The 22794-nt window shown below is 37.4% G+C and overlaps 1 protein-coding gene across 2 annotated transcripts in view; it reads right to left on the bottom strand.

Moving 5' to 3' along the window:
* The window catches only part of ITGA8 (integrin subunit alpha 8), a 227043-nt gene that overhangs the window by 60464 nt on the left and 143785 nt on the right, over positions 1-22794 (bottom strand). For both annotated transcript variants that reach the window (XM_049881925.1, XM_049881924.1), the window contains 3 exons: positions 19876-19956; positions 6639-6744; positions 4215-4373 (listed from right to left, as the gene is read on the bottom strand). In XM_049881925.1, the coding sequence (XP_049737882.1) occupies positions 4215-4373; positions 6639-6744; positions 19876-19956 (346 nt within the window). The remainder of the gene's footprint in view (positions 1-4214; positions 4374-6638; positions 6745-19875; positions 19957-22794) is intronic.

Genomic DNA, 22794 nt, shown 5'->3' with positions numbered 1-22794 from the left:
TTTAAGAAGCACTTATTACCTATAACTATAACCCAGGGCCGTCGAGTCGAACCTGTAACTATACTAATGAAGAACTTGTAAAACTAAATACTTCAGAATTTTACCTTAGTCCATTTACTGGGACTAAGATTTATGACTAGGATTTGATTCTTACCTACACAAATAGGTAAGAATCTGCCTCCCTGTTGCTTTTATTAAACCCACCTTCTCTCTGCTTCTTATTAAAACTATTCTCCATTTAAAAGAAATAGCAATTAGCTTTGATGTACAATTCTGAAATTGATATTAAATAAAAAATTTGTCAGAACTATTTTATTGAAGATTACATATGATAAACAATTTGTTCTTCACTAATTGGAATCCATATTTCAGGCAGAATAGACTAAGTTTATCTTTTGCAATATCTAGGAAGAAATTAATTGCTAAGTAAATTAATAGCAACTTCACCAAGACTTATTTAGTATCATAAGAGGAAAATAATTTTGAGTATTCTCCTTTGTTTACAGCCACTGATATAAAATGTATTGATTATCAATTATTTTAAATCTATTTGTTGATAAAACTTCTTTTAGACACTCTGGGTCACACTTAAAAGCACTTTGAGTGCCTGAAAGTAATAACATTTCAATTTTCCATGAATTCAGATTAAAAGAACTTACTCATAATGTTATTCTAAATACTCTTAATACCAATTTCTAAAACTTGAGAATTTTATGATATAAGCATAATTAAGTTGCTCATATTTTGAAAAGTACTAACCTTAGACAGATTTTTAATCACAGTTTATGCCTTAAAGAATAACCAGGCAGCAGGGAATACCAGGTGCTTGGTATATATGACAACTCAGTATGCATGAATCTGTAAACATTTAAGGCCAGTTATCCATTTGGTACTGTCCCTATCATTGTAAATGATTGTAAAATTGCAACAAAGGAAAAAAAAAGTCACGACCAACTTGGTGCACATTAAACAAGTTATATAATATATACAAACATATGTAAATAGTGTCAGATGTAAACTAAACATTACCCTCAAAGGGAGTCGGAAGACTTCTGCATATTCATGTACTCCTGACAATTTAGATTTAAGAATCTGTGACTACAATACAGAGTATGTTAAAGACAGACAGGTAGAAAGTTTTAATTACTTAAATGCTATTCATTAATATCTGAAGATGTTATTTTATAATGAGTTACTGTCCTTGAAGACACTCAAATCATCTCAAGGAAGAGCAAAGAAAGAGACAATGGAAAAAAAATTCCAGGGAGGATGTATCTGAAATTAAGAAGGAGACTTGTTGCCCTGTAAGTCCTTTAATATTAGACCATCTTTTAGTCTTTCTCTTGTTGAATAGAAGGCATGTTCGGTTAAAAAAAAAAAAAAACAAACAGGCTTTCATAACTAATGGCAATGACTCAGTGCCCTGGATGCAGCACACCTGCGTCCTGGCTGGTTGAGTCAGTACTTCATCAGTATTTTATGAAGCCTGCTCTGTGCTCCACTTCTAACAGACACTGTGTCCCTGAAGCTACTAGAACCTTCATTCTCACATGGAGTTCTCCTGGAGAAAAACATCTGATAACCTCAAGTTGTTGTTGTTGTTGTTTTTAATATACAAATGTGACATTTTGAAGGGTTTATGCTAGTGTCTTTCCAGAAGGAACCTAAAGCCAAATTTGGATCTTAATCTGAGCAGGATCAGATGTGTCAACACTTGAGCTCCTTGTTAATCAAATTTGGCCAACCGACCAGCAGCATGAATATCAGGTGGGAGCTTACAGGGAGGCAGAATCTCAGGCTTCCTCAGACCCAAGAAATCTGAATGTGCATTTTTACAGATGCCCAGCTGATTTGGATGCCCAACAGTTTGGGAAGCACTGCTCTGGGCTTTCCTACAAGTTTCTCTAAAGAATGGGACCCTACAATGAGAAAAAGGGGAAACAAACTGAAAATCAACAACTCTGCTTAGATGCATTAGAAAAGTGGGTCACAGGGAAAGCTGTTGCCCAAAAAACTGAAGAGAAACAATAGTAGATACAGAGAGCTGCAGCTCACTGGAAGTAGAAGCCCAGGAGAAGTCCTCCACTGGAACCAGTACCAATAAAACACTTTAAACTATAATTGCTGAATTGCTAGAGGCTCAGTCTGGACGAGCTTGAGAGTTAAAAACTACAAGGGGGTGGGGGAACTCAGCTTTAGGAAGGGCCCCACACTTTCCTGAGTTTTACCTCCAGAAGTCCCACCAAGTTCTCACTGCAAAAAAATGAAGAAAAATCCCCTTGTGATTCTGGCAGGTGTAGAAAAACCATTTTGAACTATGCCCAGAGCTTTCCGTTCTCCTTAACAGGTTCTTCCCTTGAGGGAAACTATTTTACCACAGCCTAACTGACTTGGTTTTATCAGTCCCTAACTGACTTTTTTTTTTTTTAACTGACCTGAGGGAAGAGAAATATCTACCTTCATCCCCTTCTAGCCTTGCTGTTTCACCTAAAAGTGAGGGAGAGGGGCTAAGAAGTTCTTGTGAAGATACAGGCCAGGAACACAAGCTCACTAAAAGACTGATACCTAATCATAGGACTACAGATTGCTTCCCCCACCACACACACACCTTACCACCACATCAATAGGACATCTGTATGGTAATAGGAGGATCTCAGCTGAAGAAAACTGCAAGGCTCAGACCCTATTTAAAAAGGATTCTCTAGGAAAACCCAAAGATAACACAGGAAGAAGAAACAAGGACCCTAGATAAAAATTTTAGGTCCTCTGACACTACATCTACAGCAAACAGTAAATACAGCCTAATTCCTAGCCAGATAAACATAAAACGTCACACTAAAGTCTATTTACCTTAGTTCCTGTACCTGGTATATAATATTCAGCTGGTAGTAGGGAACCCAGGGTTGAGAAGGAAGACTGTTGACATGTCATGGGGGTTGTTAACCATTGTCATAGAACAATGTGTGTACTAACTGTTTGATGAGGAGCTAGTTTGCTCTGTAAACCATCTAAAGTACAGAAAAAGAAAAAAAGCAGTATAACAGAAATGAAGAATGCCTTTGGTGGGCTCATAAGCAGACTGGAAATTGCCAAGGAAAGAATCAGTGAGCTTGAAGATACATCAAAAGAAACTTCCCAAACTAAAAGCAAAGAGAAAAAAGAATGACAAACAAAACAAAAACAAGCAGAGTGAATATCCAAGAACTGTGGGACAATGACAAAAAGTATAACATATGTGTAATGGGAATACCAGAAGAAGAAAAAGGAATAGAAGAAATATTTGAATTAATAATTGCTGAAAATTTTCCAAAATTAATAGCAGACATTAAACCACAGATCCAGGAATCTCAGAGGAGACCAACCTGAATAAATACCAAAAAATTTATACCTGGGCATATCATATTCAAACTGTAGAGAATCAAGAAAAGAAGTTGGGGGTGGGGTGGGTACTGTAGAGGAAAATAATTAGCAAATCTCAAAACTATAGAGCAAATCTTCCTATAGAGGAAGGATAAGAATTACCTCAGACTTTTCTTCAGAAACCATGAAAATAAGAAGAGAGTGGAATAAAATATTTAAAGTGTTTAACAAACAAAAAAACAAGAACCCACCAACCCAGAATTCTGTGTCCAGTGAAATTATCCTTCCAAAGTAAAGGAGATATAAACACACACAAAAAAAAGGGAGGGAGGAGAGGTCTTGAAAATCCCAGTCCATGTACTCTCAGGACATTGAGACGGTCTTTGGCAAAGTATCACATTTCAAAATTTGCTGGTAGCAACTACTGGAAAAGCTCATTTTGGCAAAGAACCTCATGTCTTTTGGCAACATACTAAAAATATTTTGACAATAGCATATTTCTGAATTTCCCAAAATAGGACATTTCTATTTATATACATTTTTGTGTGATTATACTTCTAATCAAACCATATAAAAATTTACATATTGAAAGAGGCTAAATAAATGACAGGTCACCTCCCACATTGAGTGCTTCATCATGAGAAATAAAACTAAGAGAAATTTAAGTTTTCTAGGAGTGATAGTTTAAATTAGGTTTGGCATTTTAACTCTTAATACTAAAAAAAAAAGTCTAATCAATTTTCAGTGAAGTAATTTCTTTTTAAAATTACATAGTTTTTTAAAAGCTGCTGTTTTATTTTTTTCTTTATCATAAACAACAGCAACTAAAACTGCTGGTTGGAACAGACTCCTACCTTTATATCCTGTGGGTTGATGTCAGGATTTGTTTGGCACCGCAGAGGTCCCAGAGTTTGAATATGGAAAATATAGAGAAGAAATTCATTCCGAGAAGAGAACGGCCAACCCACTTCCAGAAGGGTTTCACTGATGGTACTTGGTCCAGTATTATGCATCTGCAAGCAAATAACACGTTCTGTGTTTTTTTGTGTACAGTACAGCACAAGTCAGGAAGATGAAATCAAACGCGGTATACCCTGTATGCTTTAAATAACATATTATTGATTTCAAATCATCTGGACTATGGCTGTGGAAAATCACAAAATGAAGTCAGCATGGGGGACAGCAGCTCTGAGGGTGTGATATGATGCTGCCTAGAGAAGACTCTTCATTCTCTGAAGCTCTAACGGCAAAGACCACAAACCGCATTGACTCTGTCTGAAAATACTGACGTTTGCCTTAAATGTACAGTAATTTAATTTTAGCACCAGAAGTGCAATTTTCATTACATGCTTTCAAAACTTGGTTATTCTTTCTTTGCATTTGAATGTCTCCTGTTTCCTGACTACTGACTTGTCAATTGCAACCACATGCGATGTACCCCCTTTCACCCCCGGGAAAAATGGCCATCCATCAAGTGCCAAAGACGGCCTGTGCTCACCACAGTTCACTTCAAGTGCATGTTTCAAAGCAGAGCTCCTTCTGTGTTAATCAGCAAATCTCAAGGAAAGAAAGGCCACAAGTCAGAAGGAGACGAATATTTTTAACGCATGGAACCTATACTCTGAGGACACAAAGCGGTTTGTGAAAAAGCAGAATGTTTAAATTTACTGTGGTTTGAAAAATTCATCTAAAAGTCAGCAGGGACCTTTTTTTCATAGTTCTAAAAAAAATAAAAGTTCTTATAATAACCAATAAAACAATTTAGTATTCTTTCTCCTTATTTAGATGGGCCATTAAATTTACATTATCAAAGCAACATGATATCCATTGATACGATGTATTTTGAGACACAAGATTAGCATGTAAGAAGCATTTGATTATCACTTGTAGCACTACTACTAATAACCCTAAAATTTAAAAGATCCACTTATGCTAAGATTAGAAGCAGGGGTTCCCTGAAAGTGATTGTGTTTGAATATGTCTTCAAACTTTAAAGTTTCACCATGCTTACGTAGAAACCAGCATGCAAAAGCTTTAGTAAATTATTTTATGGCATTTCTTTCCAATGAAACGCTTTCATCTGAGCGTCCTTGGAAATTGTGTTATCCTTTTGCTATCAGAAGCGCTTAAGGTAAAGCTTTGATCCAGGATTGGACAGGGCTTTTGATTCTGAGAGGCAGGCTGGACAAATGACAGAGGTTTTCATGCTGACGCAGCACAAAGTTGGTGCTTCTTTCTCACACAGGTAAACAGTTAGTGAGTGTTCAAATGCCTTTACTGTCAGCCTTACAGAATGTGACTCATGTCCCTTATAGCTGAAGGATGAAAGCGATGGAATTATTAGCAGAGTCAGTGGCATGAGTGACAACAAGAAAGGAACAGAAGGCATTCATCAAGAAGGAACCACAAACGGAAAATGGCTTGGAATATCATTTTACCAAAGTTCCAGTCTTAGCCCCTTAAAAGTAAATAGGAATAATTACTCTACCCTCTTAGCAATGACTTTATTAAACAACAACAGCAGTAACTACCAAACTAACTCTTTACTATATCTGTTGGCTTCTAAATGGAAAAAAATTTAAATGTTTCACAGGATGTATCAAGGTATCTCTTCCCCACTCACAACTGAACACTTGGAGAGGGAAAAGATCATCAGGGTTTTTTTTTTTTTCATATGTTGCTGGTTTGCTTCTGGAAAATATTTTATTAATCGATTGACTATTTTAAATCTCAGAATAAATTATTCATGTCTAATTTGGATTATTTGAATGAAAAGTAACGTTATTCTTATCTATATACCCATCCACCCATCTTATATATTATGTGTGTATTGTTTTGGTGCAGCAGCAAATAGTTCATGGGATCTTCGGTTCCTTCTAGCTGGTGAGCTTCTGTTTAAGAGATGGGTGGTTTTAAGGATACCTGAAAATATAGAAAGAAATGAAATAAAACCTAGGAGACTAGTCATTTTTATGCTCAGACTGTCCTAGCATTAAAAAGAGAGGAAATAAAGAATATTTTTAAAAGAAGAATTGTAACAAGATAACAGGTTTTCTTACTACATCACAGTTCTCACCATTGAGGAACAAGGAGCCATATCTGTCATTGCTTACCAAGACACCCACCACTCTTCATTGCAATATATTATACCAGCGTGAATCTAGGAAGTATATAAAGCTCAGACCTTGGATTGGTGTCTTTAAAATGCTAAATGGAGTTTATTAATAAAGAGGATAAGAATATACCCCTAAGGCAACTTTAACATGGACAACAACTACCTCATAAATATGTTCCACCAAGGGTCCAACTTCTTCTTCTCTGTGGGGCTCTTCTTCTGGTTCCCAGTTATGAATGGGCAGAACAATCTGTGGAGGGTGGGAAACTCTGAAACATGGAATTGTTAATTGTTAATTTTGATGATGGCATATGTAGAAGATGTTTTACTAGTATACAGTATATTAACAGCAGAAGGAAAAAGTGGCTTCCAATTTATTTGAGTAGGTATTGCCCATATGGAAAAAATAATGAAGGTAAAGTTCAGCAAAATACCTAACAGTGAAGAATTTGAAACATCTGCTATAGGCTCTTCTTAATTACCGGTTGCTTTTATTCCTACTGGGTCACTATGAGTCAGAATTGACTAGAGGGCACCTAACGACAGCCCAGAGATGAACTATTTTACATGTCTTGTCCACTAGGCAGCAGAGCAGAAAGAGCTCCAGAGTTGAGAAAAACTATCCTGAAAGAGCACAGAATTGAAATGGGATACATACATACATATATATATGTATGTATATACATAGGATGTGAGTATATATATATATATATATATATATATATATATATATATATATATATATGGGAAACCTTGGTGGTGTAGTGGTTAAGTGCTACCATTGCTAACCAAAAGGTCAGTAGTTCGAATCCACCAGGTAGCCAAAAGAATGAACAAATCATTCTTAGAAGAAATACAATCAGAATGCTCCTTAGAAGTGAGGATGGCCAGACTTTGACTAGCTTTCTTTGGACACGTCATCACGAAAGACCTATCACTAGACAAGGATATTGCGTTTGGTAAAGTTGAGGATTGGCAAAAACAAGGGAAACCCTCAACGAGCCGGACTGACACAATAACCACAATGGATTCAAACATACTACTACTGATCACGAAGATGGCACAGGACCAGGCAACATTTCATTCTGTTATACATAGGGTTGCTGACTTGATGGCGACTAACAACAACAAACAGTAACTAAGCAACTTCAAGTGTTATCCTTTTTCTTTTCTTTTCTAGATAATATCTTTTTAAAGCAGAAAGCAAAATTTCTTGGAATGAGTTCTGACCCTAGGGCAAGTAATTTAATTTATGTATGTCTCTGTTTTTTCATCTGGAAAATTATGATAAACTCTTTGAGTTATATACCACAAATGACTGGAAAATATCTCAAATGTTTTGGGCCGAAGCTATTTTGGTTGCACTGTTTTCTAGGAGTGGGTGGATTCTGTACATTTTTTAAACTGACAACCCACAGGAATGTTGCTAAATTGTGAAGCCCTTTGCATAACCTTTTAATGTACAACTGTTAAATAAAAAGTTCAGGGCAGAGCTTTGCTGGGCTGATACTTAAAAATTCTCTATTCTTATATTGGTTCCTCATTATACCATGGTCCCTCTTCTTACTTGATAGGATTAAATCATGTTCACATCAAACAGAGGGGACTTGGTGTGAAAGATAGGAAGAAGATGATAAGTTACTCTCATCAGAGAAAAGCCCAGAGCTTGAACTTCTACTCACACTGGGTCTTGATGACCTCACTTCCCAGAGCTTTACTTTGCCATCAGCCTGGCAGCATACAATTGAGTCCGCACTTTGATGCCAACATCCAGTGTGAGGCTCTAGGGAACCTTTTTAAAATTTTCTATTGGCATGGAGAACAAATAGAGAACAGAAGTGAACAAGATTTTCTCTCCTGTTTTGCTCTTGTTGTTATCACCATCAATTCTGTAGGACTGGTCATAAATCCTCTAGGACCACAGAATCATAATTCTTTAGACTTTGACAGGTGTTGTGCAGATAATCTGGTCAAAATCCCTCATTATGTACATGAAAGGAAAACTAGCATCCAGAAAAGTAGTGGGTTAGTTGCAGTTGAGGACTAGAGCTCAAGTTTACTATCATCCACTCTATTTCCAATATACAACTGGGCCCATAGGGATCCCATGCGTCCCCATAGAGGCCACATATATTAATCTATGGGACCATGTTGTTGTTGTTAGTTGAGGGATCCTAAGGTCAGTTACCCTTTTCGCTGCAGAAAAACTTTAGTAAACACATCTTAAAGAAACTTCCTGGCCCAGTCCTGTAACAAAATAAAATAGAAATCTATTAAAAAACAAAAATCTATTACGGGGCATGGCAAAATCGTTCAAATCTGGGGAAACCATGGCAAAGAATGGCTCTCTACTGATTCCAACTAGATAAATGAAACACTGTTCACTGGTTTTCAAAGCTAATTTGCTTTTTTAGAAGGAAGGCAAGCAAGGAAGGATTAATATAATCAGGTCACTAGACAAGTGTGAACTGGCAGCACAATAACCTAACCACCCTTACTGAATAGCCCTCATGGATTGATGGAGGATTAGAGTACTATTTCACCAAAAGCCTCAAGTAATGAGAAGACTGGAGCACTGTCAATGGTATCAATGGAAATTGGGAATGGATTTGAGGGGGAAACAAAGAATTAATTTTTTTCATAAAAACCTTATATGCTATCAGGAAGTTCAAACTAAGGACTTAGTAGTATGGTATGAACCCTATTTTCAAACTCTACTAGTCCCAAATAGTAAAGATTACCATTTATTATACGGAACAATGTTGGCTGTGCCAGCTTCAGACAGTATCCTATGCAGACCTTGATTATTCATGATTTGTAGCTCACTTTATAGAAACCAACTCAATACTGATGAATTTACAAACGTTGCAATTTTATTATTTATGGTGAGCTCAATATGTAGGGTGCTGCCTCTTGTGACCAAATTTACTTCTTACAGAACTATGCTAAATTAATCTTTGTACCAAGAAGTGACATGTAAATTTACTTACAGACAGCATTGACATTATCTAGCTTTGCAACAAATGGAACAGTATTTTTTTCCCACTCAAAGAAAGAAATGCATTTGATTTTCCTCTTAAAATTATAAAAACAACAGTAAATTTAAAAAAAAAAAACTTCTTAAGATAGTGCATGATAAAATGCATTGGAATAAATAGCACTGGCCAAAAGAAAAAAAAATTAGGTTTTCTTGAAGGCTGAACATGGAAAGTTTTCAATACAGTAGCTGTTTGTTCCCTGAAGAATTAAACATTGGAACCAAAACTTCTGTTGCACAAACTGACATTTGGGGGAAAGGTTTTACTTTGCAAGATGGCTGAAAAGAACTTTAGCACAGTCTTAAAGAATAGACTGTGATCAATTTTTAAACACTAATCTAGAAAAAAAAAATTGCACCTTTATGAGAAACTCAATTTTAATTCCTCATTTTGATTATCAAAAAAATAGTATAGAAAGATTCTTTTCTTTTTACTTAGAAAAATTAATGCCAGAAGTTATAGAAGAAATACATTTAAAAAACATTAACCTCATAAAAATGAGTATGTGAGAATAAAGAGTTGCATTAATCTCTCAACTGTCCTGAACTGAGTTATCTGTTATCTAATAAAAACATTTTCCAACTTTAAATTTATTTTGAAATTAAGAAACCTTTTCCATTTATGTTTGGCTAGCAAAACTAAAACAAGCTAGGTGGAAAATTTTCATATACACTAGTTGTAAATTTTAAAAAAAGATATAAAAATAAGGTCATAAAGAATAATGGTTGTGTTTTACTCTCTGATTTTTCTTTAATACAGTATTTTTCTCATCAAGAGATATATGGGGGTACTAAATTAAAAAAAAACTAAATTAGAAATCGGTAAACATGAAACATCTAGAAAAGCACCAAATAACTATAAATCAAACAAGTTATTTCCTATGAATCAACTCATGAGTTCAAGAAGAAATCACAAAGGAAATTAGAAAATATTTTGAAACGATTTGTAATAAAAAGCCAAGAGATCAACATCTTGATATTTCGCTAAAGCGATTTTTGGAGGTAAATTTACAGCACTGAAAGCTTATATGAGAAAAGAAGAGAAGTCTCTAATCAAGGATCTAATTTCCACATACAGGAACTAGAAAAAAAAGGGAAAATCAAACCCAAAGGAAGCAGAAGGAAGGCAATAACGAAGATAAAATCACAAATAAATAGAATATAAAACAAAGCAAAAAATAGAGAAAAAAATCAATGAAACTAAAAGCTGGTTCTTTGAAAAGATTAATAAACTTGATAAAACTCTAGCCAGACTGAACAGGGAAAAACAGAGAGAGAGAAGACACAAATTTCCAGCATCAGGAATGAACATGGAACATCACTAGTTGGACTACAGATATTAAAAGGAACATAATTGCATATTATGAAAAACTTAAAGCCAATACATGTAACAACCTAGATGAAATACACAAATTCCTTGAAAGACAAACTACTAAAGCTCATTCAAGAAAAAACAGATAGCCTGAATAGCCTTTATCTAAGAATGAAACTGAATTCATCATTACAAACCTTCCCACAAAGAAAACTCTAGGCCCCGACAGCTTCACTCGTCAATTCCGCCAAATATTTAAGGAAGAAATAAGACTAATTATATGCAAAATCTTCCAGAAAATAGAGCAGGATGGAAGGAACAGTTCCAATTCATTTTATGAGGCTAGCATTTCTTTGATAGCCAAACCAGAAAAACGTGTTGTAAGAAAAGAAAGCTACAGATCAATATTTTCATGAATATAGACACAAATTTAATCAACAAAAATTTTAGTAAGTTGAATTCCACAAGAAAAAGGGTAATCATCATGACTAAGTGTGATTCTTACCCAGGATGCAAGTTTGGTTTAACATTAAAAAAATCAATCAATTTACCACTTTAATGAACAAAAATGGAAAAACTAATCATCTCAATGTTGTTAGGTGCAGTACATTCGGTTACCACCCATAATAACCCTACGCACGATAGAACGAAACACTGCCTGGTCCTGCACCATCCTCACGACTGTTGCTATGCTTGAGCCCGTGGTTGCAGCCACTGTGTCAATCCATCTCATTGAGGGTCTTCCTCTTTTTTGCTGGCCCTCCACTTTACTAAGCATAATGTCCTTCTCCAGGGACCAGTCCCTCCCAATAACATGTCCAAATTATGTGAGACACAGTCTCATCACCCTTGCTTCTGGCTGTACTCATTCCTAGAAAGATTTGTTCTTTCTTTTGGCAGTCCATGGTATATTTAATAGTCTTTGCCAACACCACAATTCAAAGGCATCAATTCTTCAGTGTTCCTTACTTATTGTCTAACTTTTGCATGCATACGACCCAATTGAAAACATCATGGATTGAGTCAGGAGCACTTTAGTCCTCAAAGTGACATCTTTGCTTTTCAACACTTTAAAGAGGTCTTTTGCAGTAGATTTTCCTAATGCAATGCGTCTTTTGATTTCTTGACTGGTGCTTCCATGAGCCTTGATTGTGGATCCAAATAAAATGAAATCCTTGAAGACTTCAATCATTTCTCTGTTTATCATGGTGTTGTTTTTTGGTCCAGTTGTGAGGATTTTTGTTTTCTTTATGTTGAGGAGTAATCCATACTGAAGGCTGTGGTCTTTGATCTTCATCAGTGTTTCAAGTCCTCTTCACTTTCAGCAAGCAAGGTTGTGTCATCTGCATAACACAGGTTGTTAACGAGCCTTCCTCCAATCCTCCTGACCTGTTCTTCATATAGTCCAGCATTCAGATAATTTGTTCAGCGTATAAATTGAATAGGTATGGTGAAAGGATACAACCCTGATGCACACCTTTCCTGACTTTAAACCATGTAGTATCCCCTTGTTCTGTTTGAACGGCTGCCTCTTGATCCATATACATATTCCTCATGAGCACAATTAAGTTTTCTGGAATTCTCAGTCTTCGCAATCTTACCCATAATTTGTTATGATCCACACAGTTGAATGTGTTTGCATAATCAATAAAACACAGGTAATCATCTTAATAGATGTAGAAAGATCATCTGACAATATTAAACACATGTTAAAACTTCTCATGAAAACTTGGAATAAAAGGGAACATCCTTAATTTGATAAAGGCTACCTACAAAAAATTCTGCAGCTGACATCAAAACTTAATGATAAAAGACTGCTTTTACCCTAAGATTGGGAATAAATCAAAGATGTCCACTTTCATCACTTCTATTCAATCTTGCCCTGGTGGTCCTAGTCTGTGCAAAATGGGAAACCAACAAACAAAAAACAAACAAAGGTATACAGACTTGGAAAGAAGAAATAAACCTATCCTTATTCATAAACCACATGATCATTTTGTAGAAAATCTGAATGAATCAACCACAACCACAAAAAAGCTACCAGAACTTATAAGTGAGTTTAGCAAGATCTTAGGATACACTACCGAATTTCAAGATGCATAGAACAATAGAACAGAACAGAGTCTACCCTCTCATATGAATAACTGATTTTCGAGAAAACAATGGAGAAAAGGCTGTCTTTTCAACAAATGGCACTGAAACAACTGGATGTCCATATCAAAATAAAATGAACTGACCCTTACACCAGATACAAAATTTAACTCAAGATTCATCACGGACCTAAATGTAAAACCTGAAACTACAAAACTTCAAGAAGTAAACATAAGAGAAAATCTTCATGACCTTGGATGTTAAAGATTTCTCAGATAGGACACAAAGACCACAAACCATAAGCAATTAATAAGTTGAACTTCATCAAAATTAAAAATTTTTGTTCTTTGAACAACATTGTTAAGAAAATATTTGGAAGACACATTTGATAAATGATCTGTATGCAGAATATAGAAATAACTTTTACAACTCAATAATAAGAAGACAAACCAAACCCTTTGCCGTCAAGTCGATTCCAACTCATAGTGACCCTATAGGACAGAGTCCACTCTAACTGCCTCATAGGGTTACCAAGGAGTGGCTGGTGGATTCGAACTGCTGACCTCTTGGTTAGCTGCTGTAGCTTTTAACTACTACACCACCAGGGTTCCACAGTAAGAAGACAAACATCCCAATATTAAATGGGCAAAAGATTTGAAGAGACACTTCATCAATATTTTAAAAGTATTTTGAAATGAGTTATAATGAAGAGATACCAAAAAAGAGATACTAATGGAAAATAAGTACTGAAAAGATGCCCAACATTATTAATCATTAAGCAAATTAAAATTAAAACTACAGTGAGATACTTCTATATGCCTCTTAGAATGGCTAACCATAAACAAATACAACAAACAAACACCACCAGCTGGCAAGGATGCACAGAAAATAAAAACCAAAAAGCCAAACCCACTGCCACTGAGTTGATTCCGACTTATAGCGACCCCTACAGGACAGAGTAGAACTTCCCCATAGGATTTCCAAGGAGTGCTTGGTGGATTAGAACTGCCGACCTTTCAGTTAGCAGCTGAAGCTTTTAACCACTACATCACCAGGGTTTCCCAGAGAAGACAGAATTCTCATACATTGCTGGTGGGAATGCGAAATGGAAATGGCACAGCCACTCTGGAAAACAGTTTGGCGATTTCTTCTGTACATACACTTCCAACACAACTCAATTATTCTATTTGTAAAAACAACAAATGTCCCAGCAAAGACCCATATGCAAATGCTTGTAACAGCTTTATTCTTAGAAGGCCAAACTGGAAACAACCCAATGTCCATTAAAAGGTGAATGGATGAACAATTCATGGTACATCTAAACAGTGAAATACTTTTCAGCAATGAGAAGGAACAGATGACTCAAACACGTAAGAACATGGATGTTTTTCAAATGCATTATGCTAAGACAAAGAACCCAGACTCAAAAAGCTACATTCTACGTGATTCCATTTATATTAAGATTTTGGAAAAGGCAAAACTATACTGACAGCAAGCAGAGCACTGGTTGCCAGGATTCTGGGGTAGGAGAAAAGTTAACCACAAATAAAGTATGGAAGGAAATATTTAGGGTAATAGAATTGTCCTGTATTGAATGTGATAGGGGTAGCCGAACTCCCCAAACTGTACATCTATAAATGGTGATTTTTACTTTCTGCAAAGTATACCTCAATGGCTGTGAGTCAAAATTGACTCAACGGGAACTAGCAACAACAAACCTTGTGTGCTTTAAAGAAAACCACAAATGCCATGAATGGTGAGGAGATTTTCACAATGCATGTAACTGATAAAGGATTAGTGTCTAATCCTAATCTTATCTAGAACATAAAAAGAATTCCTATGAACTAATAAAAAAAAATAGTCTATTTTGAGTGCCTTCCAACCTGAGGGGCTCATCTTCGAGCACTATATAAGACAATGTTCCGCTGCTATTCATAAGGTTTTTACTGGCTAATGCTTTTTAGAAGTAGACTGCTGGGTCCTTCTTCCTAGTCTGTCTCAGTCTGGAAGCTCAGCTGAAACCTGTTCACCATGGGCACTCAAAATATGATTGGGGAAGAGCTGCCTCCTCAAAGCAGAGTTGACCTTAAGGACATGGATGGAGTCAAGCTTTCGGAACCTTCATTTACTGATGTGGCAGGACTCAACATGAGAAGAAACAGCTGCAAACATCCATTAATAATCATAACCTGGAATGTACAAAGTATGAATTTAGGAAAATTGGAAATCATCAAAAATGAAATGGAGTGCATAAACATCAACATCCTAGGCATCAGTGAGCTGAAATGGACTGGTATTAACTGTGCTCGTGAGGAATCTGTACGTGGATCAAGAGGCAGTTGTTTAAACAGAACAAGGGGATGCTGCATGGTTTAAGTCAGGAAAAGTGTGCAGCAGGGTTGTATCCTTTCACCATACCTATCATCTGTATAGTGAGCAAATAATTTGAGATGCTGGACTACATGAAGAAGAATGGGGCATCGGGATTGGAGGAAGACTCATTTACAACCTGCTTATGTAGATGACGCAACTTTGCTTGCTGAAAGTGAAAAGGACTTGAAGCACTTACTAATAAAGATCAAAGACCACAGCCTTTAGTATGGATTGCACCTCAACATAAAGAAAACAAAAATCCTCACAACTGGACCAATAGGCAACATCATGATAAACAGAGAAAGGATTGAGGTTGTCAAGGATTTCATTTTACTTGGATCTACAATCAACACCCATGGAAGCAGCAGTCAAGAAATCAAAAGATGCATTGCATTGGGCAAATTGGCTGCAAGAGATCTCTTTAAAGTGTTAAAAAGCAAAGATGTCACTTTAAGGACTAAGGTGCACCTGACCCAAGCCATGGTGTTTTCAATCACTTCATACTCATGCTGCTTGGTAAAATAGAGAGTCAGCAAAAAACATGAAGACCCTCAATGAGGTGGATTGACACAGTGGCTGCAGCAATCGGCTCAAGCATAGCAACAACTGTGAGGATGGTGCAGGACCGGGCAGTGTTTTGTTCTGTCGTGCATGGAGTTGCTATGAGTTGGAACCAGCTCGACAGCAGCTAACAACAACAATGAGAAGAAAAAAGCTTTTAGGTAGACAGTTGTGAAATAATAAATGAATGAGAATTTCCTTGAAGAAGAACAGTCAATAAACGTAGAAAAAGCTAGGTGCCACCAAGTCGAATTTGATTCACAGCCATCCCTGTGATAGAGCAGAACTGTCTTATAGGATTTTCTGGACTGTAATCTTTACAGAAGGAGATTGTCAGGTGTTTCTCTTGTGGAGCTGCTGAGTAGGTTCAAACTGCCAACCTTTCAGTTAGCAACCAGGTGCTTAACTGTTGCACCACCAGGGCTCCTTCCATAAAAAAAGCAGCTCACCCTCATTTAGGGATCAGGGAACTGCAAATTAAACTTCCGGTTAGATAATATCTTTTATCTACCAGACTGGCTCAAAATTAAAACAAAAACAAAAACAAAAACTAGACCACCTGAGTTAGTTGATAATGTGAGCAATGGATATTCTCATTTCTTTCTGGTAAGGGTGTTATTTAGAATAACTATTTTGGAAACTAGTGTGGTATTATTTCATAAGGTTAAATAGTATGTACTCACTGATCCTAGAGTTCCACTTCTAAGCATATACCCTACTGATATTTTTTCACGTGTGTACAAGTTTGTGAAAAATAAAAAGGATAAACCACAAATGTTCATCAAGAATAGAATAGATAAATAAGCTGTTTTATAGTTTTATAATGTTATACTATTCTGCAATTAAAATGAATGAACTATAACCACATGCACAAAAGTGGGTGAATCTCAAAAACACAAGTTTGACTGAAAACAAAACAAAACAAAACAGAAGCATACAAGTATGATTTCACATAGATAAAATAAAAAAAAAAAAACTACCTCATAGACAGTATAAACCAGCTGTTGTCCAGCTGACTCTAACTCACGGTCACCCCCTGCATGTCAGAGTAGAACTGTGCTCCATAGAGTTCTCAATGGCTGTAGTCTTTTGGAAGTAGATCATCAAGTCTTTCTTCTGAGGCACCTGGACTCGAGCCTGTTAACTGTGTGCACCACCCAGGGACTCCCATAGGCAGAGTAAATAAAAAAAACCCATTGCCGTTAAGTCGCTTCTGACTCATGGCAACCCTATAGGACAGAGTAGAACTGCCCCATAGAGTTTCCAAGGAGTGCCTGGTGGGGCAGGGCCAAGATGGGAGAGTAGTCAGATGCTTCCTGTGGTCCCTCTTACAACAAAGACCAGAAAAACAAGTGAATTGATCATATATGACAATCTGGAAGCCCTGAACATCAAAGGCAAAGTTGAGGAATCTGATCGAACAGCAGAGGAAGGGATAGATGGTTCAGAAGCAGTGAGGAGTTGCAAGACCTGACCTGGTGGGAACTGGCACCCTGCAGGTTGGATTGGCTGGCGCACGTGGTGAGGCAAGCAGTGGCACTTGGGACGTGTTTTCCACATCAAGAGAGACTGAGCAGCAGAGAGTCTACTCAAGCCTCCAGAACCAGTGAGAAGTGGCACTCAACTGGCAAAAGATAAGTACATGCATCTAACCTACTGTGTGGACCAAAAAACACCCCCTTTGGGAAGAACTTCTCTCCCATTTACCTGCCTCCCTCTCTGTTCTGCACCAGGTCCTGGGCTGGTTTCAGTGATTGCTGTGACCACTGGACTAGAAGTAGGACCCATTTTGCACTCTGAGCCATTCTCCCAGCTTTGGAGAGGCAACAAATTAACAAACAGGAAAAAAAAAAAAAATCTGCCAGCTCCCCTAAGCCAGGAACTCAGGGCAGGCACAGCTCCTTTGACTAGGCACAGGCATAAGGGGTCCATGGACTTTGAATGTGTTTCACCCTTGCATAGACCTGTGTGGGCGCATTTCAACAGCGTAGGCCCTCATTAGCACAGTACAACAGGGTATATACCTGAAGCCTATTTTCAACAGTATTAGGTATAAGGTGGAGTGGCAGGTTTGTGACATTTGACTTCACTATGCCCATTAAGCAGGATCCTCACCTACCACATCAGGGGCCTGAGGACTGGTAGCTCCACCTGGCTCATCTAGCTACCTGTGGCAGGGGTCCAAGAATGAGTGGTGCCTCCCAGTCCTTACAGCCAAGAGCACTGGGTGCCCATAGTCCGAGAGCAAAACCTACCCACCAGCGTGCACTAGGGAACAGGGACACAGTTTCCTCTCAGACACTCAGGGGCAGCCATTAGATCCCTGCCTTGCTCAGCATGTGACCCCCTACTGCAGCCAGATACCTGTGCCTACTCCAGTCACCCCTGCCCGTCTAGATCTATAGGTGAGAGCCTGTATCACATACTTGGTGACCAACTACCTGGACACCTGAACTGAATCCATACAAGGAAAACAAACAGATTCCTGGGTTCACATATCTAGTAACAGCTCTAACCATCTGGGGACAGGACATGAGAGCTCCAAAGGCACCAATAATCAAATTATCTCACATCATCAGCCTATTTGGGCAAATCAAAACAAACAAAACAAGAAGCTAGGACATGGTAAGCAAACATAAAATAAATATAAAAATTTACTGATGGCTTGGAGACAACAGTCAATATCAAATCACATAAAGAGGCAGACCATGATGGCTTCAGCAAGTGCCCAAGACAAAGAATCAAGAAACCTTCTGGAGGAAGACAGCTTCTTGGAATTACCAGAGGTAGAAATCAAAGATTAATAATAGAGAGCTCTTCAAGAGATCAGGAAGGAGATCAGGCAAAATGCAGAACAAGCCAAGGAACACACAGACAAAGCAAGAAAGAAACTTAAGAAGGTTATACAAGAGCATAATGACAAATTTAACAAACTGCAAGACTCCACAGAGAGACAGCAAATAGAAAGCAAAAAGACTAACAATAAAATTTCAGAATTAGACAACTCAATGGAAAGTCATAGGAGCAGAATCAAGGCAATGGAAGTCAGAATTAATGAGAATGAAGATAAAGCACTTGACACCAACTTATTTAAGGAAAAGTCATATAAAAGAATTAAAAAAATGAAGGAACCCAAGGAGAACCTGGTGGATTTGATACAGCCGAACTTTTGGTTAGCAGCCATAGCCATAAGCAGTATAGCATGATCATTCATGATCATGGGCTCCAAAGACAGGCTGCCTATATTTACGTTCTGGCTCCTCACTTACTATCTGTGTAGCCTGGGGCAAGTTACTTTAACCTTTTGAGCCACGATCTATAAATCTGTAAAATGAGGACATTAATATTAAGATGTGCTAACTTGGTGTGGCACATAGAAAGTATCAATAATATTAGGGATTATTGTTCTCTAATCCACTATGTAGGGCCTCAGTGGTGTCAGGACCACAGGGCAAGGCCCTGGAGCAACATAGGCGGCAATAAGAGTTCTCATGGTGATACTGGCTCTGAGTGCAGAGAGCTACACTGCCACCAAAGTGCCATGAACCACTCAGGACATATGGAAAAGATAGGCAACAAGGATTTCTGGAGCCCCAGTAATGACAAATCAGCCCCCAATACCGGCTGACATTTTCAGCCAAAAGCCCTTGATTGTTTTGAAGAAATACAAAGTATAACAACAAAATCAATGACGTCTCCACCTGTGCAAGCTAAGAACTATATGCAGTCCAACTATAAGCCTTCCCCTAGAGTCAGCACCCTGAATTCAGACTTCTAGCCTCCTAAATTGTAAGAAAATAAATTTCTGTTTGTTAGAGCTACCCATTTGTGGTATTTCTGTTATAGCAGCACTAGATAGCTAAGACATAATGATGAATAAAAGCAATGGCAATTTATTATCAAAGTGAACTGTGATCTCTAACACATTAGGAAAGTTCCATATGGATTTTTACCAGTATTTCAACATATCTCTTTCCATACAGGAAGCTATTATTATGCTAATACAATGCCCTGTTTATTACTTACCCTCTTATTTCTACTTGAGCTACAGCAGTGATGTTGATTTGCAGCCTCACAAAATTGCTGTCTGGATTGTCCTTGTTGGAACTAAAACACAGTGACATATGATTTAACTATATTTTCTAAGACATGTTACCACAATATAGGATCATAAAGAACATTTTATATATCTCCAAAACTATCTCCAAAACAACACACATTACCAACCTGATCATTCAGAAAACCAAAATGGTCTATCCATGCTACAAAATCATAACCATTTGTAAATGGAAAGGGATCCTTAATGATCAAAAGAAATGTAATAACTTTCCCTAAAGAGACACCTTATTTGAAAACAACAGATATCTAGAGAAGCTAACACTTTTTTCTTAAATTGTCCAAAAGTTTTCTTTTCCTTTTTTTTTTTTTTAAATTGTGCTTTAGGTGAAAGTTTACAGAGCAAACTAGTTTCTCATTAAACAATTAATACACATATTGTTTTGTGACATTGGTTGCCAACCCTACGACGTGTCAACACTCTCCCTTTCTTGAACTTGGGTTCCCCATTTCTGTTTGTCCAACTCTCCTGTCCCCTTTTGTTTTCTTGTTCTTGCCCCTGGGCTGGTGTGCCCATTTAATCTTGTATATATAGTTTTTTTTTTTTTTATATAGTTAAGCTACATGTGTTATTGTTTGTTCTACAGGCCTGTCTAATCTTTGGCTGAAGGGTGAACCTCAGGAGTGACTTCAGTACTGAGTTAAAAAGGTGCCCCAGGGCCATACTTTCGGGGTTTCTTCAGTCTCTGTCAGACCAGTAAGTCTGGTCTATTTTTGTGAGTTTGAATTTCATTCTACATTTTTCTCCAGCTCTGTCTGGGACTTTGTATTGTAATGTGATCCCTGTCAGAGCAGTCAGTGGTGGTAGCCGGGCACTATCTAATTGTGCTGGAGTTAGTCTGGTGGAGACTGTGGTAGTTGTGGTCCATTTGTTTGTTTTAATGGCTAAACCAAAAGGCACTGAACTAAGTTCATTTTCCAGCTTCTACGTTGGACAATTTCCTTAACATCTCTGTGCATCATGTTCATTGCCCATCAAATGGGAAAGGACAGCACAGTCAACTTCTCATTTTCCATGCTAATAAAGAGGAGAATTGGCATGAATAATCCAGAACAGCGCATAATCGAAAAAACATTTGCTTTTGGTGCTGGAATGCATCATACCATACATTGTTTTGGCAGCAGATTTATCTTCCTTACATTTTATTTCTTAAGTTAATATTAAAATAAGCGTACATTCACTGTATGCCTACTGGCTGCCTAGGACAGGGGGTAGGGAGTACATGAGGAGCATGGCTAATGGTAAGAAGCAAGAACCCATGGAATTTGGACAGTCCACACCCAGGCAATTAGGAGATGACATAGCTGTTTGTGAAGTGCTCCAAGAGTCTCAAGATGGAAGGTGTATGTTTAATAATATTTCTTTGAACGGTAGCAAAATTATTCTTAAGTGTGGTATTTTTTTTCTCACAAGTAAATGTAATTAGATGTGAGATTTAAATTAAAAAAAATGCATGTGTTAAGCAGTCAGTGTTGTAAGGGAAACAAAACATGCCTCAGAAGAGGCTCAAGCACTAACAGAGCTTTGGATGCAGCTGCCATTTGCATTTAGTATTCTACTGTTCTTTAATTGAAGTCACCCTAACATCCCAAAAGATTAGGCAACTTTCAGCAAACATAGACATGGCCACACCACAAAGCTAACAGGTCATGTTTATATCCAGGGCTCACTAAGAAGAAAAAGAAAGCCTCAACTTTGTTCATCATCTGGTCTCACACTGATTCAATGGATGACGGTAATGGGGTATATTCTGACTACCTTTTGAAGCCTTCCAAATGTGAAAGCTGGAAAAGCTATGATAACATTCTGCTTTCAAAGGAGGAGGAGACAGAATTGTTCCCATAATGCTTTTTAAAAGTCCTGGTCGATTGTATACACTGATAAGGCAACTTCCACTACAAACATACATAAAAGATATAAACAGGCAAATGTCAGGCTCATTTCCTGTAATGGGTTATCGCTGGTAAGCTTGTGACTGAGCCTAGAGGGACTTGTTCACCAAAGTTTGAACCCCAGTTTCCAGGCTACTTTATTTCTGTCACATCTGGGGAGAATCAGTCAACCAAAGAGATTTTTTTTTAATGGCAAGATTTTGAATTACTAACCACTAAGAAGTCAGTAAGTAATTCTACTTATTGCAGACTCTGTGGTTCAAAGTACATTACGGGGAACTCTTTAGTTTGGAGATTTAAGCATAATTGTTCCACAGATTAACCAGACTTTGTTCTATTTCTAGTTCACTACTGGTTAGCAGCAGTGGAAATTAAAATTAAGAAAATGATTCATTCAAGTTATCACATATTTCAGTTGTATTTTGCTTCCAAGTGATTCAAGTAAGATGATCGTCATTACAACACCCTGAAATGTAAATAGATGTCAAACACTGAAATCATCTTTGAAGATGAGTGTAATATGGGGCTCATAGAGGTTGTTTTGAAATATAGCTCAACCAGTGGCAGACTTGGAGTCTAAACCTTCTGGTGGGCTTATCAAAATCATGCTTCTGCCACACAGGCTTGCCATGACAGTTGCTACCGCATACCAGCAGTGTTGGCAGACTCTCCTGGTGAGAAAGGAACTAGGCTTGATATATAATTTAGTTGCTTCCTTGACCTCTTTCCTGGAAGGAAACCTCTTTCACTAATACCACTGCTACATTCAAACAAGCAATCCATCACTGCCGTGGATACTGGGCTATTTATATCGTCTGTGCTTGTTCTACGTAAGGGCATGATGAGTTTCCTCTATATGACTACGCCCTATGTCATAGCAAGGATAAACATGTTTTTCACTTATTACTCCGATGCTATTTTTTTTTTCTTACTGTT

The sequence above is a fragment of the Elephas maximus genome, chromosome 4 (genome assembly GCF_024166365.1).
Source record: "Elephas maximus indicus isolate mEleMax1 chromosome 4, mEleMax1 primary haplotype, whole genome shotgun sequence".
In the NCBI taxonomy this organism is placed as follows: Eukaryota; Metazoa; Chordata; class Mammalia; order Proboscidea; family Elephantidae; genus Elephas; species Elephas maximus.
The sequence above is the reverse complement of the archived record's forward strand: the minus strand, read 5'-3'. Positions and strand labels throughout refer to the sequence as shown.